Here is a 27,675-nt window from a genome sequence, read left to right as displayed (position 1 = left end):
GTTGCTTCTGATGCTCGTATCAGCTTCTGGTCTGTACGTTTTGCCACAATTGCTTGTCCAAAAAGCAATTTTGGTCCTAGTGTAGGTCAGTGCTGTACTTAAGTCAGTGCTACACAGAAGCACAGGGGCAACTTAAGAGACAGCACTTTTTTGTTTTTAACAGATTTGTTGAGACATAATTCACGTACCATACAATTTACCCAAAGTGTACAGTTCACTGGCTTTTAGTATTTTCACAGATGTGCAACCATCACCGTAGTCAATTTGAGAACATTTTCGTCACCTCAGAAAGAAGCCCCATAACCCTTTAGCTACCCCGCCTTGTCTTTCTGTCTGCCCTGCCCCCTCCTGTCGACCCTGAGCGACCACTGATCTTTCTGTCTCTATAGACTTCCCTGTCTGGACTTTCACGTGAATGGAGTCATATAGCACGTGGTCTTTTGTGACTGGCTTCTTATACTTGGCATGATGTTCTTCAGGGTTCTTCTGTGTTATATTGTCTATCTGTGCTTCGTTCCTCTTGGTGGCAGGAAGCATAACTTGTAGTGTTCGCGAGTGAAGCCTGTCTTAGCAGCTCCTTCTGACCCTCGTCTGACTATAGGAGGAGGCCCTGGATTCTGAGAGCTTGCCCAGCACTGGTGTGTGTGTATCACCCTCACAGCAGTGGCACCATGGTGTCCTCAGTAGCGTGGGTGGTGAAGCGGCCAGGAAACCTGTAGAGAATGTGGGAGGAGCCTGGAGTCCCAGCTCTGGCTCTCCTCGCGGCTGGGCATGCGGGGAGGTGATGGTCCCTGGGCCCTTCGCACCACTGCTGTACTCTTGTCCACAGGATGGACCAGGAATTCTCCCGGAGGCTCAGCATGTCTGAAGTCAAGGATGACAGCAACACCGCAAAGACGCTCTCGGCGGCTGCACGCAGATCCTTCTTTCGAAGGAAACATAAGCATAAACGCAGCGGGTCCAAAGATGGGAAAGACCTCCTTGCCTTGGACACCTTTTCCAACGACTCCATTCCACTCTTTGAAGGCAAGTGGCTGGGCTGGCTTTCTCCAGCAGGCTCGCAGGATGAGGTGTGCTGTTGACCACAGAAGCCTCACCACAGTGACTTAAACAAGATAGAAGTTTGCTTTGCTTTCGCACATAACTGATCTAGGGATGTGTGTCTGGGTTGGGATGGTGGTGCTACTGTCTTCAGAGTGTTTACCACCTGTAGGGTGTGGCTTCCATCCTCAAGGTCTCCCCATGGTCATTGCAGCTTCTGCCATCACGTCCACGTTCAGGCAGTAGGGAGGAGGAAGGGGCACGGCAAAAGTGTGCCTCTTTAAACAGCTTACCTGGAAGCCCCACCCTTGGTCTCCCACTTATTCCTCATTGGCCGCTCAGCCTGCGAGGGACGCCGAGAAGGCAGGACTTTCACTGGTGACCTGCTGGCTTCAGTAACTAGCAGGTTCTGTTAGTAAGGAATAAAGGAAAGATGGGTATTGGGTGGGCAAAAAGCAGTCTCTGCCCAATGCATTGCTTCTAGTTTGTTTTTGGGTTATTACTGGCTGCTTGGTGGTGACCAAGGGCCACTGTGCAGATCTTTGGCCGTGTTTGGACTTACTCCTGTGTGTGTCCATTCTTTTTTTCTTATTTTTTTTTGGCCGTGTTGGGTCTTCGTTGCTGCGTGCGGGCTTTCTCTAGTTGCGGCGCTTGGGCTTCTCATTGCGGTGGCTTCTCTTGTTGCGGAGCACGGGCTCTAGGCGTGTGGGCTTCAGTAGTTGTGGCGCGTGGGCTCAGTAGTTGTGGCTTACGGGCTCTTGAGCACAGGCTCGGTAGTTGTGGCGCACGGGCTTAGTTGCTCCGCGGCATGTGGGATCTTCCCGGTCCAGGGATCCAACCCGTGTCCCCTGCATTGGCAGGCGGATACTTAACCACTGCGCCACCAGGGAAGTCCCCTCCTGTGTCCATTCTTCCAAGATCCTCCCAGGGCCAGGCGCCGACCCAGTCCTGGAGTTGCGTATTAGGCAGCATCAGACATCCTTTGGTAGATTGCCCCGTGGAAGGGTGCATTTGTCCTGTGAAGCAGGAGCCTCCTGTGAATGCTGCTCCGAGGACCCCCTTGTGTGTCCACTGTCCTAGAAGGTGTGCCCTCCCTGGTAGCAGGGTGTGGAGGTGGCAGTGGGCCTCAGAAGGTGAGACAGCTGGTTTCCTCCTCCTCAGCTTCCTTATTTATTGTTTCAGTTAGGGCCTTAGTCCCAGTGAGTTGAGTGAGTTCCACCTTTGTTCATGGCCCACGGGTCACTGTCAGTGAGGAGAGGGGTTGGCAAGCCATAGCCTATGGGCCAAGTCTGGCTGTTTTTATATGGCCTTCGAGCTAAGAATGGGTTTTTACATTTGTAAATGTAAAATAGACTATTCACCTTTTGGCAATAATAGTTGCTTGATTCTCCCTTCCCTTTTCTTCTGTAGACACTATCTCTGGTGTATTTGGTGTATGTCTAGTGGATGTCTTTGGAAAACAGCCATATGTCTAAGTCTTCCTTTCAGTTCTTCAGTGGGTTTTTTTTTTTTTCTTTCATTATGTATTTTGAAGTGGTCTTTAAATTGTTATTTCTAAATTGTTATATCTTACTGTTAAATTGACTCTTTTATCATTATGTCCTTCTTTATGTCTAGAAATGTTTCTGGCCTTAAAGTCTATTTTGTTTAAGTATTATTATCACACCAGTTTTCTTTTGGTTAAGTGTTTGCATAGTTTGTCTTTTTCCATCCTTTTATACTTTTCTGTAGCTTTATATTTACATGGCTCTGTAGGCAGCATGTAGGGTTTTTTCAACCCACTGTGATACTTCATCTTTTTTCATTTTATTGAGATGTAATATATGTATAGAAAAGCGCACATACATCTACAGAAAAGTGTACATCCTGAGGCGTTTTCACAATTTGAACACACCTGTGACAATCTTTATCGTTTAATCAGAGTATTTAATCACTGATGAAATCATGACTGATACATTTACACTGATACATTTACATGTTCCGGTTTGTTTTCTATTGTCCTGCCTGTTCTATGTTCCCTTCACTTCCTTTTCTTCCTTTTGGATTAATCAAGCATTTTTATTATTCTGTCCCCCCATCTGTTAGTTTTTAGTTAATCATTTTGTGTTACTCTTTGGTGGTGGGGGGGTGGATTACAGCAACCCTCATGATATATATCTCTGACTTACTGCCAACGTGAATCATTGCTTTGACCGCTTCTCTAATAATTCTAAAACATGAGAGCACTGTGACTTCTTTACCTCCCTCCCACCTTTTACATTATCATTTTCATTTTACATATATTTTAAATCCAACAGTGTTACTGATTTGCACGTCAGTTATTCACTTATATTTATCCTTTCCATTATTCTTCATTCCTTCCTGCAATTCTCTTTCCTTCTGATCTTTTCTTTCAGCTGAACACTCCCTTCAGCATTTCTTTTTTTCCCATCTTAACTGAGATATAACTGGCACATAATATTGTGTGAGTTTAAGGTGTATAGGATGATAATTTGATCGGTGTATATGTTGCAAAAGGTTTACCATAATAAGGTTAGTTTAACACATCCTTTACCTCATATAATTACCATTTTCTTGATGTTATTGTGACCTTCATCATTTCTTGCAATGCAGGTTTGTTGATGACAAATTCTCTCTTTTTTTTTTTTTTTTGGTCTATTTTCCCATCATTTTGGAGATTTTTCACTGGATATAGAATTTTAGATTGATAGGTGTTTTTTTTTTTTTTTTTTTTTTTTTTTTTGTGGTACGCGGGCCTCTCACTGTTGTGGCCTCTCCCGTTGCGGAGCACAGGCTCCGGACGCGCAGGCTCAGCAGCATGGCTCACGGGCCTGGCCGCTCCGTGGCATGTGGGATCTTCCCTGACTGGGGCACGAACCCGTGTCCCCTGCATCGGCAGGCGGACTCTCAACCACTGCGCCACCAGGGAAGCCCTAGATTGGTCGATATTTTACTTTTGCATTTTAAAGATATAATTCATTATCTTCTGGCTTTCATTGTTTATTCGTTTCCTGGGGCTGCTGTAACAAATGTCACAGACTTTGTGGTCAGCACAGCATACATTTATTCTCTCACAGTTCTGGAAGCCAGAAGTCCAAAATCAGTACCATTGGGCCAAGATCAAGGTGCTGACAGGTCCACACTCCCTTGGAGGCTCTAGGGGGGAATCTGTTAGGTCCATTGGTCTGTAGCGTTGTTCAAGTGCTGTTTCCTTATTGATCTTCTGTCTGGGTTGTACTATCCATAACTGAAAGTGGGGTATTGATGTCCCCTACTAATACTGTGTTGGTGTCTGTTTCTCCCTTCAGTCTCATCAGTGTGCACTTCACTTATTTGGGAATTCTAACGTTGGGTGCACATGTGGTTATGATTGTTTTCTCTGTCTGGAGAAATGACCCTTTTATCATGCTGTCATGTCCTTCTTTGTCTCTTGTGGCAGTTTTTGTCTTAAAATCTATTTTGTCTGATACAACTATGGTCACCCCTGCTCTCTTTAGGTGCCCGTTTGCATGAATTACTTTTTTCCTATCCTTTCACTTTTAGCCTATGAATGACCTTAGAGCTTAGGTGAGTCTCTTGTAGACAGCATATAGTTGGATCCTTTTTATTTATGTATTCAGCCAATCTACGTCATTTAATTGGGGCATTTAATCCATTTATATTTAAAGTAATTACTGATACGGAAGGACTTCCTATTGCCATTTTGTTAGTTGTTTTCTGTATGTCTTGTTGCTTTTTTGTCTATCTTTTCCTCCTTTGCTGCCGCCTTTTGTATTTCATTGACTTTTTTTTTATAGTGACATGTTTTGATTCCCTTCTCATTTTCCTTTGTGTATATTTTATAGATATTTCCTTTTTGGTTACCATTGCAGTTACATAAAACATCTTAAGGTTATAACAATTCGTTTTAAACTGATGGTAGCTTAATTTCAATCCTATATAAAAACTCTACTTTACATCTCTGGGATTCCACCCCCCACCTCCTTTATGTTATGGATGATACCAATTACATCCTTTTTACATTATGTGAACATTAGCGTAGATTTATTATTACCTTTATGCTCTTGGTTTTAGTATCTATACCAGTTTTAAAAGCAGTTTACATAACTACATTAGGTTACTTCCAGATTGTCTATTTGTCTGTATATTTACCCTTCCCAGGTAGATTTTTATTTTCTCTGGACCTCTGACCTTGTTGGATTTAGTGCTCGCGAGATGCTCTGTAGCCCCCCTATGATTCTGTAACTATGAGGACTTCCAACAAAGCAGATTATTCGGGGAGGAAAAGGAATCTTCTAAATTGGTGCCCCTCAGTGTGGAATGTTAATAATCATTCAGGGAGAAGATGATTCTGTTCAAGTTAAGTTGAAGACATAGTGACTTAGTGTCTGTACACAGGGCAATGGATAAATAGGTGCAGGGCGTCCATCCCGTAGGGTGTTCAAAAGGAGTTAGGGAGATCAATGTGCATCACCAGGGATGCGGTTCGGAAGCATAAGACTGAGTAGAAGAGGGAGTTGCGGAATGTCGCATGTGTCATGTATTTTTGCATGTATCATGATACAAAAATGTATCTTGTTATTTTTGTTGAGCACATGGAAATACATAACATATTTTCTAGGTATTTTGAGCCCGTAAAAGTCAACAAGTAAGAATGACATCTGGAAGAGGATGTACTTTATATCCTTATAACCAACTATGACGGTGGTTATGAGGAAACTGTTGAGGACCAGGACTGGAGAAGAGGTGTTGGAGAGGATGCCTGGCTTTATCTGTAATGTTCAAAGTTTTAAAAGAGGGGATGTTTTTATCTCTTCCTGGAGGAAGTTTTTTGCCCTGGCACTCCACAGAGCCTTCAGTCAGAAGTGTGCGGGGGTCTCGGACAGTCAGTGTGATCACCAAACCCTCCCCCTGCTTTGATAACGGATCATCTGGTCAGCAGGTTGAGAAATGCTGTTTAGGAAGCCATATAGATGTGCCTGGATAATCATCAGACCGAAAAAATGCCTGCGGTTCTGCCTGTGAGCTCGGCGTTTGTGGAGCTGAGGCTGCACCGAGCACCGCCCTGTGTGTTCACTTCTAAAGCTCTGCCTCTGGTCTGTCTTTCTTCGTCTCCTAGTCACGGGCCTTCCAGGCCGGACCTCTCATTGACCCTTCCTCACAAGCCCACCTCAGGCGACCCTCACCTCAGCTCTGCCCCTCCTCATCGCCACTCCCACCCCCCGAGGGTGAGGCTTCTTGTCCTGCTGCCTGGAGCTGGCAGGCAACTCTTGTATGGTTGTCTTGTTTCTTACCTGTTGCCGTCTGTGAGCCTGGTTAGAGCATGAGCTCTGCAGTGGCAGGGACTGTGCTTTCTACTCTTTTTAAAAGTGTTTCCGAGATGCCAACACAGTGATTGGTACAAGGGAGGTGCCAAGAAGATATTTGCATGCTGGTTTTTTAGGCGGTCACTTCCTGCAAGGATTTTTTTTATTCATTTGGTGGAAGGAGAGGTTTTTACTACATGTATCAACTAGGATATTGGTTTGACTGCTGTAACTGAGACCAGACGACAATGGCTGAAGCATGATAAGAAACTTATTTCCCTGCCACATAGAAGTCTGAGCTGGTGGGGGGAACCCCTGGGAGGCAGCTCTGTTCTGGGGATCATAAGGGAGCCAGGTCCCTTCTGTCCTGTGGCTCTGTCATTTCCTGAGGGTTGTTCTCATCTGCAGGATCAGAGCTGGCTCACTGCACCCGGTCCTGTCCATTTCAGCTCATGGGAAGGGGGAGAGTTTGCTCACCCCATGGGGCAGGCCTGGGTCACATGACCACACCTACCTCAGGGGAGATTACCTCTCTAGGGAGTAGAGAGTATATACTAGGGGTGAGGGGAGGGCGCCTTGGACACATGCGGAAGAATTTGAGCAGGATGAAGTACTGCAGTGTCTTGGGTGTCCGTGGAGCAGGGACACTGTGCTGGACTCCAGGAGCGGCCGTGCCCTGGTGTGCCCGGGGTGTGGGACTCTCAGTGCTACAACTGGGCAAGTCCCAGACAAACCAGGGTGAGCTGGGTAGCTGGCTCCGGATTTGTGGAGTGAAGGAGGTGGGCCTCCCTGGGGTAAGCAAGGTCAGGGGAGCAGTGGGTCCCCAGCCCCTCCGTCTGCTCCAGGTGGGTGTCCATGACACTGCTCCCCTCTCTCCTTCAGATTCGGTGAGCCTTGCCTATCAGCGGGTCCAGAAGGTGGACTGTACCTCCCTGAGACCCGTCTTGATCCTGGGGCCTTTACTGGATGTGGTGAAGGAAATGCTCGTGAACGAGGTGCCCGGCAAGTTCTGCAGATGCCCCCTTGGTAAGGGATGCCCTCGTGCCTGCTGGGCTGTGTCTGTTCCTGTGTTTGTGTTCATCCCCCTGTTCCCGGGGACGGATCCCAGGATGTTTCAGAGTCCCATGGACTTGGCTCAGATCAGTGTGCAGCCTCTGGTTCTTTGTCCAGGAGCGAAGACAGTAGGGCTGGGTTCCTAAAGTCTCTTCTGCACAGCGTTCCTCCTGGCACGTGCAGTGACGGCTCATGGTGCCAGGGCCTTCCTGATTCCTGTGTCTATGCTTTGCAGAGGTGATGAAGGCCTCCCAGCAGGCCATCGAGCGGGGCGTCAAAGACTGCCTGTTTGTCGACTATAAGCGGAGGAGCGGCCACTTTGATGTGACCACAGTGGCTTCCATAAAGGAGATCACAGAAAAGGTACCTGTTGCTTCAGACCAAGGGATGGGGGCGCCTCTCTGAGTCCGGGGTTTGGACCCCAGTGTGTGTGTCCGGGCTCTGTACCTTTGCACATCTGCCCTGCATGTCTCTCGGACCTTCATGAGCTCGCCTGTGTCCTGTTAGTCTGAGTTAACCTACTGGGGGCTGGCCCCCATTGCTTCTTGTGCTTCCGCTTTCGTGAGTAGGAAGCTAGTCCTGGGCAAAAGTCACCCTGTGCATGTGTCACCTGCCCCTCTCTGAGGGGCTCTGACGAGAGCTTTGAACTCTAGGAAAGGCCCCTCACAGGGGTTTCTACAACAGGGTCCCAGAATGCATCTGCTGAGCTTGTGTGCTGAGCTGATGTGCCTTATTCTAGGGACAGGGGCACAGCTTCCATCAGGGCCACGACCCTGAAAGGATAAGAGCCGTTGCCATGTGCCTTTAGGTTTGTGAACACGCTGGGGTCTGTTTGCCAGATAGTATGAGGGGAAGTGGGGAAATCTTTTGGAAAAGCATCCCTCACAAGTCTGAGGATGTGGGCGCTTTCTGGGCTCCATCCTTCCTGGGTGGTCAGTTTACCTCGCCAGGCTTTGGATCCTTCCTGTTACGTGAGGGAGTTGACCTCTTACACCTGTCAGTGAAGACTGCCCAGTTGAAGTGGACGAGCTCCAGTCAGAGGTGCCCCAGGATGTCAGAAAGCCTGCCAAAGGGTGGACCCCCTCAGTGGAGCTTTCAGGGGTCAGGGAGAACCACAGGCAGGGTGCCCGTGGCCTGCCTTTGGCTCATACTCTGCCCGGAGGCTCAGGGGATCCATGGGATGCATTTCAATCACAACCACGCAAAGACCCACACACTCCCCCCTCCCCTGCTTCAGCCCCCCGCCGAGTCTCCGTATCTTCTTTTGCCCAGACTGGCAGAAGTAAGGTTCCTGAGGCCAGGTGGGGTAGCGCTTCAGGAAGTTCCTATATCTGGGTAAAGGCAGGAAAGGGAGTTTGGAGTGGGGTCGTCCAGACCCCGCTTGGCCCTGGTTCCCAGCCTGGACCATCATCACAGCTGACGGCTTGTGGGGAGAGATCTTCCCAGATGCAGTTTCCCCTCCGTGTATCGTGTGTGGTCTTAACGAAAGACTGGTTTTGCTGCCTTGTTCGTTGGTAGAACCTTGTATGTTCACTTACAGGGCAAGGCAGGGCAGTGTCAGGGGAGGGGTGGGGCCCATCGGTGTCAGAGGAAGGCTGGTGTGTCCAGTGCTCCCGAGGCCCCGGCCCCGCACCCGCCCAGGTGTTCACTCTCTCCCTGCCCCCAGAACCGGCACTGTCTCCTGGACGTCGCCCCCCACGCCATTGAGCGGCTGCACCACATGCACATCTACCCCATCGTCATCTTCATCCACTACAAGAGCGCCAAACACATCAAGTAGGTGACAGGCTCCTCGGGGGCTTGGCTTGGGGCCTTGCTGGGGAGGCACTGCTGGCTCAAATCCGTGGGGCGAGGGGCCCCTTGGCCTTGAAATAGGCATCCCATGTAGGAGCGGCCTTCCGCCTCGAGCCCGCATCTCACACTGAGCCAGGCATGTGAACCCAGCACAGCCCTCCCTCCACACCACTCTCCGCGCTGTTTGGATGCTACCACCGCTCCCTGAGGAGGTCCAGCTTTGTCTGCGTAGCTCCCCTCCTGACCCCCAGCCCCTTTTCCCTTCTCCTGCCTCTCAGCTGGACATTCACAACAACACAGGAACTGGGTGGCCTGGCCTGGGTCCAGCTCTGCCAGGAGCTGGCTTGTGGTGTGGATGGGCCTTTGCTCCCACTGGGCTTGAGTTTCTGTGCGGGTTGGGCTAACGGCTTGCCAAGGCCCTCCTCCACTTTGCCTTTCTGTGCTTCCAGGCTTCTGATACCTGCACTCGGGGGCCAGCTGAGGTGTCTGGTCTCTGTGTGCACACACTCGGGTTCCCACCTTCCCCCTCTCTGCCCGGAGCTCCCCGTGGAGCCTGCAGGCTGTGCTTTACCAGGGGAGCACATGGGGGCCCTGTGGTGGTGGAGACCCCTGTTACTCTGGACAAAGAAGCAAAGAGGAGGGAGGGCCTGGGGGGAGGGGAGAAGCTCAGCCTGGTTCCCTGGATGTCCCAACAGGGAGCAGAGAGACCCCATCTACCTGAAGGACAAGGTGACTCAGAGGCATTCCAAAGAGCAGTTTGAGACGGCTCAGAAGATTGAACAGGAGTACAGCAGGTTCTTCACAGGTAGGTGTGCGTCAGGCCTGAGGAGGAGCAGGCAGCGGGGACGGTTACAGGCTTCCCAAGGACGTCCTTCTTAGAAGTGGTAACAGCCCGCACTTCCGGGGAGCCTGGTGGATGCCGTCACGTGAGCACTTTCATCACAGATGGTCTCATGGCAGGCACAGGGCAGCGTCAGGAAGTTGCAGGTCCAAAGGTAAAAGTTCACTAATTCTGGCCTTGGGTCACAACCTGGCCCTGTGTGGCGGCTGCACAGGCACCATGTAGCACAGCTCCAGCGTTCCCTGGGCAGGTAGCATGGCGGTGGTGGCTGTGACCATCTGTCCCCAGCACCTTCCAGGTCAGGCCAGTTTTGCAGTGAAGTTTGAAGATAAGCTTCACCTTTACTATCTCTGGTCTTTGAAACAAAGCAAACCAGAAGAAGCAGGTTTCCAGTTTACCAACTGCCATTTTACTTTGCGACTTTCAACTTCTTCCATAAAATCAGTCATTTGTAGGGGGCATAATAACACTGTGGCCACAGAGAGGTGGAGACAGTGATTTTAATGAACTTGTAGAGAGTGTTGTGATCTAGTTTGGCGCTTCTCATGCAACATTTGGCCTCAAAACCCAGCCTTGGTGCTTCTGTCTATGTATGTGTTATGTGTGTTTGTGTTTTAATTTCCAGTCCATTACAGACCAGTATTTCAGTCAGATACATGAACAATTACTAGAGAAAAGAACATTAAAAACTCCAAAACTTAACAAAATGCAAGCCTTGGCTTTTTGTTAGATTCAGCAGATGTAAAATTACTCTGTCACGTTTCCATAGCCGTTTCTAAACCCTCGCTGTCCATTTCTGTGGCAAGCAGCCAGCGCTCGGCGCTGTTCCGTGGAGCCCGCAGAGAGCCCTGGTCTAGTGTCTGCCGGGCTGTAGTCCTGAAAGCCTGCAGAGCAGGCCTGAGAGCTGGAGACATTCCATCATCTTTGCTGGGAATCTTCTCTGGGCCATGGGATGCCCAGCTTCCGAGACCCAACCTTGTCACCTGTAGAATCCTGCTGCCGATTGGACCATCACAACACAGCCCAGACTGCCTTCCAGTGTGCTGGGACTCCCCATTGCATGACTAGGCAAAGCAGCCCAGAGCATCCTTGCAGTGGGGCCTGGCAATTCATGGGTGTGGTCAGATCCTGTCATCCCTGTTACAGGGACCAGGGCAGCCTGGCAAAATGGGACACCAGCCTTCATTTGAGCGTAAAATTTTAACATCCTATGGAACAGTTGCCGAGAGGGATAGGTAAAAAGCCGAAGTGGTTTGCACTCAACTATTTTTTCTTTTCCAATTTCTCACTGATGGAAGAGAGTGAGGCGGGAGTGGGGCAGGAGGGCCAAGTAGCTCAAAACAGGCAGAACGCCAGGAAGAGTAAAAGATGTGTTTATTTGCCTTCACCCTGGAGTCTTCCTCTGGGCCAATGACGTGTGTGTTTGGGGGCTCTCTTGCAGGGGTCGTCCAGGGAGGAGCCCTGTCGAGCATTTGCGCTCAGATCTTGGCAATGGTCAATCAAGAGCAAAATAAAGTCCTGTGGATCCCAGCCAGCCCTCTCTAGAACTCGGTGCTGGGGACGGCTGCAGCTTGGCCGCCGGCGTGACTGCCTGGCTCAGCCCTTTTTAGCAACTAAAGATAGACGTCTCTGTATATAAACGTGAAGGGGAAGGATCCATGAAGCAGGATTCCAGAAGCACCTCCTTTGTAGACAAGAGGGCCGCTGACTCTATTCCTCTCCCTCGTGCGCTGTAAGACAGAAGACTCTGTAGAGGGGCTCGACACCAACCTTTCTCGTAGCCAGCTCGTCAGAGATGCTGCAAAGAGAACCTTTCAGATCACAAGTTTACAAGCCTTTTCTAAGTATTCGGTTGTTGATGTTTACTTGAACGGCTCCATGTTGTCGCTGCCCAGCCCCTGCCCTTTCCTCACTGTCGCTTTGGTGTTGGTTTTGTGCTGTTTTCAGCGAGACGACTCTGGAACCTCGCTGGGGGCCGCTTTGCTTTGGGAGGTTCTTGTCAGTGGGACCAGAGCTTTGACAAACTTCATGCTCCTTGGTGGCACCTCTCCTGGAAGGACCTGCGACTGCGGACGCTTCGACCATCGGCGGGCGCGGAACCAGTGCCTTTGTGGGGCAGACTCTCCAGCGGCAGTGTACTCCCCTCCTGCACGGAGGAGGGCGACTCGGGCCGTCCTGCGGACGCGTCCCTCAGACTTTGTCCCCTGCCCTCTGCGTCCTCTTCTCGTCCACCTGCGTTCATTATTCCAGCGTTCTCTCTGGTCCTCGGAGCTTCATGGGTTCACTGTGACACCGCCAGTTCCAGGCAGGGTGTTAGGCTGGGGCTGATGCATGCCACTGGGTCCTCTTTAGGTTCTGTGAATCGTGACAGCCTTTACCAGTGCAGATTTTGCAGGGTAATTCCTAAGCGCTCTAGAGTGGGGCGGGCACATCAGCTCTACTTGATATAAAAACATTTCAGACTTTGAGCAGAGAACTCTTAGGGAAGCTTAAGGATTAGTGCAGTCACTGTCAAAACTCAGAAGAAGAGAAACTGGGATCTGCCTAGTCTTGGCTCCAGCGCTTACAGCATGAGCAGTGCTCCACGAGGATGGCTTTGTTTGGGGTTTGTGTCTCTTTTTTTTTTTTTTTTTTTTTTTTAAACCGCTTCTGACGCTGGATGTTTCTGGCTGAAGGTTTGATCTGGTTCCTCCTTAAACTGTGCGTCCTCTTAATAATAGGTACTGTACGGGGCTCCGGGTAAGTGTCACTGGGGTAGGACCTCTATTTTAATACTGTTCCTAACATTTCATTTTACTAGCAAGAAATCGCCGATTCCATTTTATTCTTTGTAATTCTAGACACTAGATTATAGTTTAGCCATAGTGACATTTTTTAAAAAGGGATATATTTTCTTGCACAGTTGTTCGAAAATAGACACGTTTCAGCCCTCAGTGCTGCCCTTCGTTTCACAGGTACACGCGTTCTGGCTCAGACAACTAGGACCCCCTGCAGGCTGTCGAGGGGTCTCACTGGCGCCCTGCGGGGCTGCTGCTCTGGGCGGCGGGGGTGGGACGGTGATGGTACAGTGTGCACAGGTACTGTTCGGACAGACTGGGATTTTCTGTACTAAAACCTTCCTTTGTATCGAAAGTTAAATAGACTTTAGTACAATAAATAAAGGTCAATTTCTGTAACTTGTGGTGAAGAGGCCTGCATTCATTTCATTTCCACCTTTCCCTGCTTCCTGCCCTCTCTTTGTTCCTAAATTTGAGGCAGCCTTCCTCCCTGGCGGCAGGTGGCTGGAACTGGCCGCCACGTGAGGTTCTCGCCAGCTCTCCTGATGGTCAGGAGCCCCTCTTCCCTGTGGCCTCAGCCCCTCTGACTCTCTCCTTCCCTCTCATGTGTCCCTCTGTCCAGCAGAGCTGTGGGTAGTGCTTACAGCCAGGCAGCTGATTTGTGCAAGATTCAGATCCTAATCTGGGGGCTCCCGTTCAGATCTGCAGGTTTGGGCTGGGCCGAGAAAAGCAAAGGGGGTTTGAAGGACGCCAGTATCCCCTCATGTTCTCAGTCAGGTCCCTGTCTGCCAGGGGGTGAGGCCCAGACCGGGCCCCCGGGGTGAAGAAGGCAGAGCCTGGCCCAGGGGCTGTAGTGCAAGACCACCCACAGCTCTCCTGGGTAGCCACTTTGGGCCTGAAAGTCTGTTCCAGGGTGGCAAGAAGGCTGGGAGAAGTGGCCAGGAGGCCAGGGCTGCCTCACTAGCGCCCCGAGGCCCAGGTCAGATCAGAGCCCTCCTCCTCTGCTCTGTTTGCTTGGAGGAGCTTGAGGGCAGACTCTCATGGAAAAGCCTCACACTGCGCCAGAGGCTGGGCCAGCGGGGGCAGACTCGGCGCCAGTGCCTCCCTGGTCATGGCCCACGGGTGCAGCTCCACTGTGGACCCTGCAGTCTCACCTGCAGGTCCCTCTGGCCTTGCCTGCAGCCACAGGAGTCGCCGAGCTGCGTCGGACTGTGACCATGGAAAGGAGGGGAGGGCCTGTGCAGCTGGCCGGGTCCCAAGCCCGCCACTCCTCGGCCTGTGTGAAGCCAGCCACAGGGTCGCCTACATCTTCTTGACAAACTCAGCACTGACCTTGGGGGAGGGGATGCACCGTGGCCTGGATCCTGTGACCCCACCCAACAAACGCTTGTTTTAGGAAATGGTTTCTTTTAAAAGAGGTCCATGACGATGCCAAAGCCATAGCAGCTCACACTTGTTGCATTATGAGTGAGTTTTATTTTCTTCTTTAGACTTTTCTGTACTTTCCAAGTTTTCTACAGGAAACTTGGTTTTCTTTTACAATTGCAGGGTAAAACCGCTACACCTCTTTAAACGGAGGGCAGTTAGGTCGCTGAGCTCATAGACTGCTTGTTTCTGGATGCGCCGAGGCCTTGCAGGGCTGCCCCTGGGACACCGCTGAGTGGCACTGGGTTGGGGCGGGGATGTGCAGTTGTGTTTGTCTCTAAACCATGACAGGGGCTGGAGGTGCGCAGCCTTTGCCCCCAGTTGGTGTCTGTCTCACGCAGGCTCAGATCCTTCTGGAAAGGCAGAGCTGACTTTCAACTCCAGCCTTGAGGCCTTGGACAGATCTCGCCGGGGCCTCCAAAGACAGTGCAGACGAGATGACCTCTGAGGCCCCCTCCCATGCTGACATCTGCGTTATGGGTGGGGAGTGGGACTTCCCTCCTGGCCTTGCAGAGCCTGAGCAAAACCCCAGCTCTGGGAGCCTTGGCACACGTGACTTTCTGAGACTGGAGGAGTCCTTGATGCCTAATGCGCAGGAGCAGAAACCGAAGGGGTCTGGACCAGGAGCCAAGCACTGGCCCAAAGTCTTGGGCCTCTGGCCAGAACAAGGCTCTGAGGCTGACCAAAGTGGCTGGACAACTGGAGTTTGGGGCTGGGAAGCTGAGCTGCCGCCCCTCTCGGGGTTGACAGGGCAGAGGGCCACCCGGATCACGGATGCCAAGGACAGACGGAGAGAAATAACGAGGAATTGCCGGGTGGACTGCAGAGCAAGCATGATCTCACCGTTGGGAGTGTGGCTGGCATGGGGACGATCATCTTCTTGCAGGGGATGGGGCTCCGAGGCCCGAGCCTGGACAGCCGGGCCTTCTCCCTTGCTCCCTCCTGCTGCTCTTCTCCCTGTGGCTTTCCTGGACCTTATTTCAATCGTGCATACTCTTTCTTTCATGTGCTCGTACCTTCCAGAATGCAGTCTCTCTGGCTTCTTGATGGTTTCCCCTTCAGTTCTCCTTGCTATTATGAGTTTATATCTTTTTTTTCAACCGTGAAATGTGTCATACATACAGAAGAGCATATACAGTATAAATATACGGTCTAAAGAATAATGAAATGGACAGTGCGTCCACTGTTAAGGAACACTACCACTACCGTAGAGGCCATCTTAACACCCAACAGTAGCTGAATTCTCCACCTTTTCCCCCAAACCAAGCACTGTACTGACTTGTGGTTTAATGATTTCCTTGCTTTTTTTTTTCTATTTTCACCCCCAGTGGAGGTGTTTTGAAACAATGTCGTGTGTGGTTTTGAAAACACTGGGCCTCAAGCACACACTGAGCTGTGAGGGCACAGGGCAGCGCTGCCACTGTTCAATGACATTGGCCGGACAATATAATGGGCTCTCTGGAGCAGGGCGAGCCTCCGCTTCCCTGGGAACTTTGAAGAGCCCTTTCCCCTTGGGGAAGTCAGTGAGCAGGGACTTGAATGAGTCCTGGGGATCCCGGGGCTGCCACACTCGGGGTGTGTGGCCGTGCTGTGTCTGGCAGAAATATGGTCAGAGGGCGTGGACCGCTGACTGCAGTTTTCAGGCTCACCACAGCCGTCCTCTGGATTTCAGCAGTAAGCCAAAGCTGAGCACGTCTGTGGGAGGAAATGCTGGTTTCTCTTGCTGATCTGGAGAGCAGGAAGGTCTCCAGCTCATGTCGATAAAAACCTAGGAGAAATAAGACCCGGGGCTGGGATCACCTTAACGTTCTGTTCTTAGCTGAGCCCTATGAAACGAGCAGAGACTTTGGTGCTAACATCTGTGGGCATTTCTGTCTGGAGTCCCTGCTCCAGACCAGACTTCTTGTCCTCTTGGTCTGGTGCCAGCCCTCATCCTGGTACCTCCTCTACTTTCCTGAGAATTTCCTGGGAGTTTTCTTGATTTCTTTCTTTGAGTTTCCTCTCCTCTCTTTTGATGGATCTCCTGTTTCTTGTGCTGCTTGTGAGGAGAAAGGATTAACCCCTGATCCGAATTCTTTCTTCAGAGGAAGATGACTCCATTTACCTTCTCCTAGGATTGTTTTCTAGAAAAGTTCTGGATTAAGAAAAAGGCAAGGTCTGTATTCACCATGGTCTGCTGATTGGTGCATCTGGGTTGGGAGGCCTGAGGGTCAAAGTAAAATAACAAATAACTTGCTGTCAGGTTTCCTCCTCATCCTCCCTCCTTTCTGGAGCTTCCATTATTTATACGTTGCACACCCTGGACAGAGTCCCTCAATTTCTGATCTCCTATTGGCATCATTTTGTCATTTTGCTCCTTTTTTTGAGGGGATTCACTCAGCTTTATCTTTCGAGCCCTTCTGTTGAGTTTTTCAGCTTTGCTATCCGGTTTTTAATTTCCAAGAATTCTTTCTGAATGTCATTTTTTTATATCATTCTATGCTTGTTTCTTGGCTGTAATATCTTCTCACATCTGAAGATAGATATTTTTTCTTCTCACGTAATTCTAATTCCTCCAAGGTTTAGGTTTTTTTATTTGCTTGTGGCTTATTTATTTATTTTGTGGTCTGGGGGATACTGGGACTGGGGATACCTTGTCTTGTATATTAGCGCTTTAATCTCAGGTATCAGGTAATCCTTTTATGTCAGCTAATGATTAATCATGGGCATTTGATTTAATGGTCCAGAACAAATGGGGAGGTGTGTAGTCTGAGTTTCTCTGTAGAGTGGCCTGGTTGGGCTGCTCACTGGGGAATCTTAGTGATGATCTCCTTAGGTCTGTCTTCAGATTCCCCAAAGGAGTCCTTCCACTCCTGATAGGATGGATCGGCCTGGAAGCATCCCTGAGCCCACTGGGGAAGAAGGCAGGGAGACTCTTTGCATTCAGGATTCAGTACGGCAGCATCCAGTCCCTTAGTCCTTTTCTCTGCAGTATGGTACCAGTTCTCTGATCTGTGCCTGGTGTCCCTAGTCCAGGAATCCTCTCTTACATTCTCCAGGCAAAAAAACCTCCCGGCTTCTTTAGCGTTGAAGGCAATGCGGTAGCCCTGTAGCTTGGATTGAATCATGCCTGCCCAGATTATCCAGGGTGCTCCCTTACTCTTTTTTTTTTTAAATTAATTTATTTATCTTTGGCTGTGTTGGATCTTCGTTGCTGTGCACGCAGGCTTTCTCTAGTTGTGGCGAGCGGGGGCTACTCTTTGTTGTGGTGCGCAGGCTTCTCATTGCGGTGGCTTCTCTTGTTGCGGAGCACGGGCTCTAGGCGCACGGGCTTCAGTAGTTGTGACACGCGGGCTCAGTAGTTGTGGCTCGCGGGCTCTAGAGCACAGGCTCAGTAGTTGTGGCACACAGGCTTAGTTGCTCCACGGCATGTGGGATCTTCCCGGACCAGGGCTCGAACCCATGTCCCCTGCATTGCCAGGCAGATTCTTCATCACTGCGCCACGAGGGAAGCCCAGCCCTTACTCTTAATGTTGACTGATCGGGGCTTTAATCACATCTGCAAAATGCCTTCACAGTAACACCCAGCTGAGTGTTTAACTGAATAACAGGACTGTGGCCTAGTCAAACTGACACATCAAAAGAACTGTCACAGGGCTTCCCTGGTGGTGCAGTGGTTGAGAGTCCGCCTGCCGATGCAGGGGACACGGGTTCGTGCCCCGGTACAGGAGGATCCCACATGCCGCGGAGCGGCTGGGCCCGTGAGCCATGGCTGCTGAGCCTGCGCATCCAGAGCCTGTGCTCCGCAACGGGAGAGACCACAGCGGTGAGAGGCCCGCGTAACGCAAAAAAAAAAATAATAAAAGAACTGTCACAGTGGGTTTACCAATAACTTACCTAAGCAGTTCCCAATAAATGGGCATTCAGATTAAGTTTACTGTTGTTGTGTTTGTATATAGACTCACTTAACTTGATAGAAGCTTCTGTGTGGGGTTTATGGCTTACAGATAGGACATCAAGGCTTTGGGCAAGTTATAGGAGATTGCCCCAGCCCTTTCTTTTTGCTACGTTGCCTTTGGGATAAAAGCAGACTTGTGCTTAGTTTGGAGATGATCTTAGCTTCTCACAGATGCTACCTGCTCTGAGGAAGTTCACCATCTAAGAAGCTGCTTTATGCATACTTATGTCAAAGATGGACAGAGATGCCCTGAGGACTAAGTGACTGTGGGACTAAGAAGAGGGGCTTGTGGGGCCAGGCTGCCCCCGAGCACGTCATGGGTTGTGGCTGGCATCTGCCATGCATCTCAGGACACACAATGATAATGAACAGAATCAAGCAAAACCTGCTTTGAGCCCAGCAACGGTGTGTGCTGGTGTTGGTTCTCCATGGGAATAAAAATGATAAATATAAACTTGCAAGACATTTTGCTAGAAATGACAGTGGCTATTTTTGACCAACAGCTTATTTTTATTAAGATTATCTGCTAATAATTAGAGTGAAGATAATATATGTTTAATTTGTACATTTTACAAGTTTACATTTTCCTTGAAGTACAGTAAGTTGTTTTTACATTTTTGTGTTTGAAATATGTTAAATACTTCTGATAACATTTTATAATTTCTAAACAACTCCCTTGTTCCTAAAAACCAGTGTATTTTTTAAAGTTAGCTTTTGTGACATCCTGTGTCATCTCTTGTTTCTGTGTGTTGCAGGGTCTAGACTAAGCAGGTGATTCTCTAGGATGCTGCTGCTTGAGGTCATCTTCATTTATGGGAAGTACAATTGTTTGTTTAAAACCAAAAATCTCAGAGTTGAATCTGAAAGGCATGTGTCTGTACAAGAAGGTCCTTGTTTCAGGTTACAGCCCAGGTAATTGGCCCTCTAAAATGCAGAAGAACATGGGATGGAAGCCCATCAGAAGAGCTTCTCTGGGTCCCTCGCAGGCTGCACACTCGTTTCCCCAACAGTCCAAGGTTGAGGGCCCAGGGATTGGGGAACTCGAGACTGTTGGCCTCCATGCCAAAGCAGTGCTTCATCCTTCAGTCCTGTAAGAGCAGACTTGACCTCCTATGGGATATATGGGTTATATGACGCTCTTGACGCTGCTGGTATCCCCAAGAGGTCAGGCATTACTGCTTACCATCCGACGACCCAGTCAGCAAGAGTCAGAGCGACAGCCATTCCGCACAGGATGGGAGCTCAGGATGACAGGCAGTTGAAGTTGCATTGATATGTACATGTGTTTCTGATACATTCTTCGGCATTGTTGTCGGATCTGCAGAGAAGATCATTGCCAGTACTGATCACCTTCCAAGAGCATGAAGGCCTTTATGGTGTCTGTCCACAAGCAGGACTCTTGACCAAGTCAGCAATCTGATCACTTACAGCTCTGCCCCAAATATCGACTGGATCAGCGTGCAGCCCTGAGTCATCCTCGTAGTGGCCGCCATCATGAAGTCACGCCAGTCCCCGGGGAAGTTACTAGCTGGGCAAGTCAAGATGTGGCTGCATTGCCCAGACAACAGCAGCTAATGCAGTTAGGGGGTACCAAGACCACTGTAGGGATGGGGCAGTTGCAGCCCCCCATGCAGCAGAGATTCAACCACCCTTGGCTGCAGAAGAAGAGGTTAAGGCCCATAAGTAGGCACTATCAGCTACCCCTCAGGGATTAAACGCTCATCCAAAAGGTTTCCTGAACTCCCTACAGCAACCAACTGGTGAGACAAGAAGCACTCACCATCACGTGCTAGGTTCAAAGCCCTGGAAGGACACCAGGAGCTACAGTCACAGCACCCAGGCTCGTCACTGCCTCTGCTGGCAGGATTGAGCATGTGGGCTCTAATTAGGGGTGAAGACACCCCCAGGAGGCAGTCAGTGCCCTCAAGCCAGTTCAGATAGTTGGATATGAAGCTGAACCAGTCTTTGGGGGGAAAAAAATGCAGGGATGAGAAGAAGCCAGAAGCCCACAGTCGGGGAGTTGCATGTCCCCCTGTCCTGAGCACCCTCCAGCCAAGGATTCTTGGATTCTTTGTTGTGGTTTTGCCCCTGAAGGCCTCAGGTGACCCTGTAGGACCAGGTGGAGGCCTGTCTTCCCTGTGGCATGAAAGAACATGGCGTGAAACACATCAGTGATGGAGTGGGGGATGGGTGGATAAAGGGTTTCAGGATTCCAGTGGGTAGGACTGAAAGTGCCTCCTTGGCTTAGAAGACCCTGTCTGGAAGGATTTGGTGATCAGATCTTGGAGTTTTGTTTTTTTTTTTTTTTTTTCCTCTTTTTGCTTCAGAAGTAGAAAAGACAGAAAAATGTATACGCTGAGATGTCTAATTCCACCCATCCCAGAGAGATAACACATTTTTTATGTTTCTCTTTACTGCTTCTTGATGCAGCTACCAGCTAAATCAAACTCTCCCTTCTCACCCAGGAGGAGTGAGCACAGTGCTCCGTTGCTTAGTTTTCTTTACGTAACCCGAGATGCTAGTGTAGCCTTTTGCCCTGTATCGCAGTCACTACTGCAGTGGCAAATGGAGCTGTTATAGTTGAGACCAAAAATGCAAAGGACCGCCAGGCAGGCGAATAGCCTAGACGCAGGCAAATACAAGCCCAGGTCAGGTGAGCACAGGGATTCAGTCCCATCACGTGGAGCTTGTTTCTCTGACAGGAGGCGCTACTAAAATGCTACACAGCCCCTCAGAGAAGGTCGGAGATTGGGATAGGTGTTTGTCGGGGGGTAGAGGGGGCATCCCTGGGGCTCTGTGTGCTGCTATCATTTTCTGGTTTTCTTAGGCAGTTGAGAACGTGGAATGTAGCTTTTAAAAAAGGAAACAGGTTTTAAAGATGTTTTATGTCGGGCCAGACTGGAAGCCCTGCTTTGCGCCCACACTGTGGGGTAGGGCACAAGCCCTGCTTTGGGGTTTGTGGGTAGTCATTTCTGTGCATACCCTGGGGTTACAGGAAGTAGAGATTTTCTGCTGGCATTCAAGATGTAAGCGTGCCCACCTTGCCTGACATCTTTGATCCTCACATAACTTCCTGAGCCTTGTGTACTGGCTGAAACCTTGAGGCACGCAGGGAGGAGCTTGGAGAGAGGGACCCCAAGTGTTCTTCTTCAGGGGTCTTGGGACGTGAGTGGAAGAGTGTGTAATGGCCACCCACACATGAAAACGGCGATGCTGTTTCCTCGAAGCACTACGAGGGGTTGTTGGTCCTCTGGCAGTGATGCTGCGTGTGGGATGGCAGGGCTGGCCCTAAGGATGCACTGCGGGTCATGACTGAGCATAACCTGAAAGGAAAAGGGCTTCCCTTCAGGGGTCCTGCGCCGGGTGCACCACTGGGGGGATGGGCCCTGATATTTGCAGAACACCCTGTGTGCCATATGTCATACTAACCGACTTTCATATGCTCTATACTATACATCTTCCCAGGGTTAAAGTTCTTTATTATTATTTTTAATGGTTAGTGTTTGATTGTAGCATTCTTTTATTCAAATTAGATTAAGATTAAATTCATTCTCATGAGATCAGTTTAACTGACTACATGTTTAACGAAAAGAGGGCCAAACCCTGTCATTTTAAAACAACAAACCAGGGCTTCCCTGGTGGCACAGTGGTTGAGAGTCCGCCTGCCGATGCAGGGGACACGGGTTCGTGCCCCGGTCCGGGGGGATCCCACATGCCGCGGAGCGGCTGGGCCCATGAGCCATGGCTGCTGAGCCTGCGCGTCCGGAGCCTGTGCTCCGCAACGGGAGAGGCCACAACAGTGAGAGACCCGCGTACTGCAAAAAAAACCCCCCAAAACAAAAACCCATTATTTCGATACATTGAGCCAGAAGTGTAAAGGTTGACAAAAAATTGCATACTTTGGAAGCATTTACTTAAGATCAAAGTAAATTCTAGGTGCAAAATTAAACCATCTTTTTCTTGCAAATATTAATGAAGGCACATGGCAAAACAGGCAAATGTTATAGCAGGACATGAATTGAAAAATCAGATTCCATTCTCTCTGACAATATAAGAGATTATAAGGTGGCTATTACCACCTTAAGTGTGATCGCACTTAGCATCAGTAGTAATTGTGGAAAGAAATAGAGACCGCTCAAATTAGAACAAGCAAAGGCTATTTATTCCCAGCTTGCTATAGCAAAGGAGTCAGCCGCCATCACTTGCCTTTGGCAGACACTCAAAGGCAGGTGGTAGAGTGAGAAAGCTTTATAGTGGAAAAGGAAAGTCTTCAGGTATGCCCTGATCAGAGTCTGTTAGCCTGGGGAAGCTGTTAGGTGGGTTGACTAGCAATGGGGCATCCTATGTGTTTGGTTCGGAGTGCATATCTGGCTTTCTCTGGTTGGTCCTACTAAGCTGGAAGCTGGGGCAAAAATTAGGGAAGCCGGCAGGTATTGATCAAGTCGTGGCCGTTTGGGGCCAAGTGTTAGAAGGGTTGTTTGGCTTCCGGAATTAGCCATTAAATCCAGCTGCTGGCTTAGAAGAAGTTAGGGAATGAAGAAACATCAGGAATGTTCTTCGAGACAGTGACCCCAGTCCCTTGGATGCAAAGTATGAAGAAAAGGTGTTTGTTGGGATAGATGGGTGGAGGTCCTGTTTTAGATTAAAAGAATCTTAAGAGACTTTTATAGTCAAATACAAGAAAAAAAGTTGTAAGAGACATTTGGGAAACAACTGAGATTTGAATATGGATTCAGAGTTAAAAGACAGGGAATTGTATATGATGTTAGGGTGCCAATGGCCTTGTGTAGGGGTTATGTGTGGCAATGCAATCTTAACTCTTTGGAGGTGCAATGTCTGATTTCCCTTGAAATGGTTCAGGAAAATGTAGATGATGCAACATCGCGAAATGTTGTAGTTTTAGATCTAGATGGTGAGTACATGGGTTTTCATTGCAGAAAAGCAAACTAGTCTATGTTTGAACTTACAATAATGCTTAGAATGGAGTCTGTTTTGATCTAGCCTTATTAGTTCTACTTACTTCATGCAACCACCATTACAGTTTAGGCCTACACAAGCGAAAAATAGATTTGTGTTTCCTTTCATATTTTTACCTAGACAAAATCATAACTTAACTACTTGGGTTTTTCCCCCACCCAATGCCATGGGGTTTTTTCCATATCAGAGTATGTGGATCTGTTTTTCTTTTTATGACTACACACAATATTTATTTGGATGAGTAAACTTTTTTTTTTACACCATAGGTTTAATTTTAAAACTTAGTTTTTAGACTTAGTTTTTTTGTAGTTTTTCTGTTAAAAGCATTGTCTAATTCTACTGTCAAGGAAACTGTGAAGGAGGTGTTAATGGAAATAGGCTGGTTTCTTGAACAAAGATGCACAGCCAAGTAAGAGAGAACCAGGCTCTGAAGCCACGTTCGTGTTGTTTCCAGAGCTCTAGAAATGGGGCTCATAAAACTAGGGCTTTCTCTAGCAACCCCCTTTGGGGACTGATTTATCTTTGGCCTCTGAGAGACTGATCTGTCACCTGGTGTATAATTTTGGGGCACTTACTTGATCTAGAGTCGAAAAACCTCAACTACTATTTTGTATCTAACAATGGTTGAGTTACTTTAAACAATTACCTCTGACTTTCAGTTTCCTTTTCTGTGAATGGGGCTGCTACTTCCTTACAGCCAATAACATAATATCTTTGAATGATGAAGAACAAGCAGAGACCACTGCCACCAGTAGAGACTTCGTCCCACACAGTGCACTGCTCTCATTCTGATTCAGGTTTCTTGCAGGTGTGTCTGGCAGAGGCATCTGCCTGCCTCTAGCTGCAAGGGAGCCTGAGAAAACAAATTTGGATGTCTAGCTTGGAGAGGCAGGACCCACTAATGTGAGGACTTTCCCACATAGAGGAAAGATATTCACAAGTTGAGCAGCTTCAAGCATAACAAATCTATACCATGAATCTAAATGTCTTTAAATAAATAATGGTGCATTCATAACATGCAATATCATGCGGCCATTTTATAACATATTTTGAAGAACATTTAACAGCATGTGAAAATGCTCAAAATGTTTTATGAAAAGATATGCAAAACCATACGTTGAGGATGGTCTCAATTTTTAAAAGAATGCATAGGGGAAAAGCCTTGTGTCTATTTGAGTCCCCTGAGAAGCAGGTGCCAACATGGGATTAGACATACAAGAGGGGGATGTGAAGGATGAGGGGGAGGGAGTTGGGCATATGCAAAAAAGCCTTCAGACTGGAGGCAAGTCTGCCTCCCGTGAAAGAAAAGAGGAAGCAAGGGCTGAGTAGGAAAAGCCTCAAACCGCAGCACAGTTCAGAGAAAATCTCAGCCAGGCCAAAGGTCCTGAGCAGAAGCTGCTCTTTAGAAGAGTCCCGTGTTTGGCAGGAGTGGGCCAGCACTACGACTGACCTGTGCCTCGCCCTGTCACTGCCTGGGAGCAGCCCAGGGGAAGCGTGGCCTCAGGGTCACGGGGCTGTAGCTGGAAACTGTCAGTCTGGGGGACTGTGTGCCCATAGCAGGCTCTCTTGAAGGAGAGTGAGAGGCACACCTCCCTGGCCACCACAACACGCTGATAAAATGAGGGTGACTTTTGAGCTGTGCTTTGCACACAAGAAATACCATGTAGCAAACGACAGTTATTACAACTGCCTGAGTAACCCATTTGCTACTCTTTTGACCCCCTTATTGCTGGGAAATATCACGCGTGTGCACAGTGTACATAGATTACAGGTGTGTGGACAGCAATCACCCGGCAAGCATCCGTGTAACCAGCGTCGGGTGGAAAGCAGAACACTGCCAGCCCCGTCCCCGGAGCCCAAATGGTCCCCTTCTGTGGACACAGGGATGGCCCCGGGAGGTAGAGCAGTTGCTTCTGTGCTTCCTTAATAGCTTTACCACCTGCGTTTGCTCTCTTTCCCCATGTACCACTGTTTAAAATTCAGTTTGTAATTCGGTTTTTATGAAAATTTGCCTTAAAAGAGAGTGAGAAGGTTTCTGAAAACACTAAAGCTGTTTTCTACCGTTCTTTAGCTTTGAGCTATACGTCTTGGTGCTTTGGACAAGTGAGTGTCAGTCATCTGGAAAACTAGACCATTTGTATGGAGGACCTCATTTTGTGACTCTGATTTTAATTAACTCGGATTTCAAACTCTCATGTCTTCTGAGGGTTTCTTCTTCTGTCAGGCAGATCCCACCGTCCCTGAGTTTAGGTTCTGTGGATTATAAAGATCCAGAGGTAACTCGGGGACCCTTTAGAATAAGCCAGATCCTAAAATGTCAGTACTTAAAGGAAACTGGAGATTATCTGGTCCCAGCCTCACAAATTAGGAATAAGGAAGAAAGCTTCTGGAGAGAATTGTGGAGTTGCCTGAGGTCTCAGCCCTCGAAGGCTTCTGCTGCTTCCTAGGAGACGTGGTCTCCTGGCCTTCCTGACATCAGTGTGACCGCAGGGTTAGTGGGGTTGGCTGTGCTCCTTTTGAGGTCAGGTGCGGGCTCCCTATCCCTTGTCAGCTTCCACCCCGGGACAAAAAGAAGTGTAGGAGAGGTGAGATCCTTGGTAAGGGCAAGTGAGTCTCTCTGATCTCTGGGTATCCAGTCAGAAGCTCTCATAGTTGTACGGCACAGCCATGGGCAACTAGAGGGACGAAGAGCTAAGATGTCCTGAGGAATCAGTAATAATAGCAATGAAGGCAGTTATGTGGGCTGTATCATGTGCAAGGTACTTCCCTAAGTAGTTCATATGTATTCACTTCCAACCCTATTTTATAGGTACTATTATCCCCATTTACAGATGAGGAAACTGAGGCACACAGAAACCGAGAAACTTGCTTAAGGTCATACACTAATCAGTGGCAATGCCAGAGTCTGTGTTCTTAACTCCTCTTTTGGAACACCTGCCAGGCAGTTGAGAAGGTGGTCATTCCCAACCCAGACCTGGGTGCCTGGGCCAGGCCCGGGAGGAGGTCCCAAGATGTAGGTGGTTGTGCTAATCCAGCAAAGGACAAATCTTGGCCAAGGGAAGTGGGAGCTGGAGGAAAGGGCAACCAAGCAGGAGCAGGAGGCTATCCTCAAACTCAGCTGGTCCTGCTCCAAAGTCATGCTTAGCTGTGGGGCACGTGATCCCCTGCGGCAGTTCTCTGCTGGCTGGCTGATGCCATGGCTGGAGGCCTGAGATAGCCAGCCTTGCCAATGTCCACTTCCAACATGGAAGCAGGCTCGGCATGGGTCATTAGGGAAGGGCCAGAGAGGCTGTGACCCCATGCCCTGGTCATTGTGGCCCAATCTGCGGACAGAAGTATCTGTTCAGTTAGGACAGTGACACCAGTACTTAAAGTGTCATCTCACGAGAGGCCCTCAGCTTTTGAAACTTGCCAAGCTTGATGGCCTCTTCCCTCCCACTCCTCTGGCCCTCGCCCCCCGTGGACAATTAGGAAGTAGAGGTGATCCATTTCCAGAGTGGACACCATTGACTGTGAAAGAGGTAGGCTCCTTAAAAATCCTTTTAAAGAATTATTTTCAAGAACTTCTTTTTTTCAGAACTTAACTAGAAGGGACTGCTAGAAATATACCGTCGGTTGCCTAGTAGAATATATGTATTTTTCAAATGTTTTAACAAAGCTGCAATTTTCAGGTGTCTTGCTACTGCTATGTGTAGGTAAGAGCCCAAGTCAGGATCTTTGCTTGGGTTTCAACCTCCCAAGAAGCCCCTCTTAGCTGTATCCATGTGAGATCAGTAACAGCCTTGCCTCCGTGTGTGTAAAAGGTCTCGAACAAAACTTCCAAGCTTCCAGGGACCAGGTGGTTCAATGTGCATTCCTCTGGGGAGGCAAGTTACTTGGATTTGCCCTTAGCCTTAAGCCTCTGCAGCAGAAAGCCACTGTGAAGAAAGGCTCTCCAGGGAGATGATGTCATGGTGAGGGCTCTGGCTGGCCCCAAGGACAAGCTGAGGACACGACAGAGCCACTGAGGGTACATGGGATCTTGGTATCTGCTTGTGACCTCGGTGGGGATCTGAACCGTCAGGAACACCATCTTATTTGTGGGCAAGAGTGTGTCTTACTGTTCGGGGTCAGTGGTCAGAGGCAACATTGTATAGAAGCAGCAGAAGTCATGGAAGCTAAAAATGGCAGCTGATTCCTGATTCTCGCCGCCAGGAGGCTGGGGAAAACAGGCTGAGCAACCTCGAGATTCTTGGGCAACTTTAAGGTGATAGTTGGAAGAGATCCTGGGCAGGCCTACTAATCTGGAAAGCAAAAGGTCAGGTGTAGGTCTACATAAAAATGCTACAATAAAATGTACTGCCACCCTGATTTCATAGAGCAGGCCAAATGCTCACACAGAGGTAGGAGATAGACAGTCAGGTTCCCCGAGTCCCTGGGCTATCCTCTGAAGACTTTGCACAGTTCAGCCCTACAGCAAACCCTGATGATGAATCCTAAGACTTTTTAGGGAGACATGATGCTGAGCTTCAAACATCTGAAGGA

General features: G+C 49.0%; 1 protein-coding gene across 3 annotated transcripts in view; it reads left to right on the top strand.

Moving 5' to 3' along the window:
• Positions 1–13,211, top strand: part of DLG5 (discs large MAGUK scaffold protein 5) — a 122,196-nt gene extending 108,985 nt beyond the window's left edge. For all 3 annotated transcript variants that reach the window (XM_082634677.1, XM_082634676.1, XM_082634678.1), the window contains 6 exons: positions 830–1,026; positions 7,230–7,373; positions 7,636–7,763; positions 9,067–9,176; positions 9,890–9,999; positions 11,477–13,211. In XM_082634677.1, coding sequence (XP_082490803.1) covers positions 830–1,026; positions 7,230–7,373; positions 7,636–7,763; positions 9,067–9,176; positions 9,890–9,999; positions 11,477–11,580 — 793 coding nt within the window. In that variant the 3' untranslated portion in view covers positions 11,581–13,211. The remainder of the gene's footprint in view (positions 1–829; positions 1,027–7,229; positions 7,374–7,635; positions 7,764–9,066; positions 9,177–9,889; positions 10,000–11,476) is intronic.
• The last annotated feature ends 14,464 nt before the right edge of the window (positions 13,212–27,675 follow it).

The sequence above is a fragment of the Mesoplodon mirus genome, assembly GCF_964341445.2.
Source record: "Mesoplodon mirus genome assembly, chromosome: 2".
NCBI lineage: Eukaryota > Metazoa > Chordata > Mammalia > Artiodactyla > Ziphiidae > Mesoplodon > Mesoplodon mirus.
The sequence above is the reverse complement of the archived record's forward strand: the minus strand, read 5'-3'. Positions and strand labels throughout refer to the sequence as shown.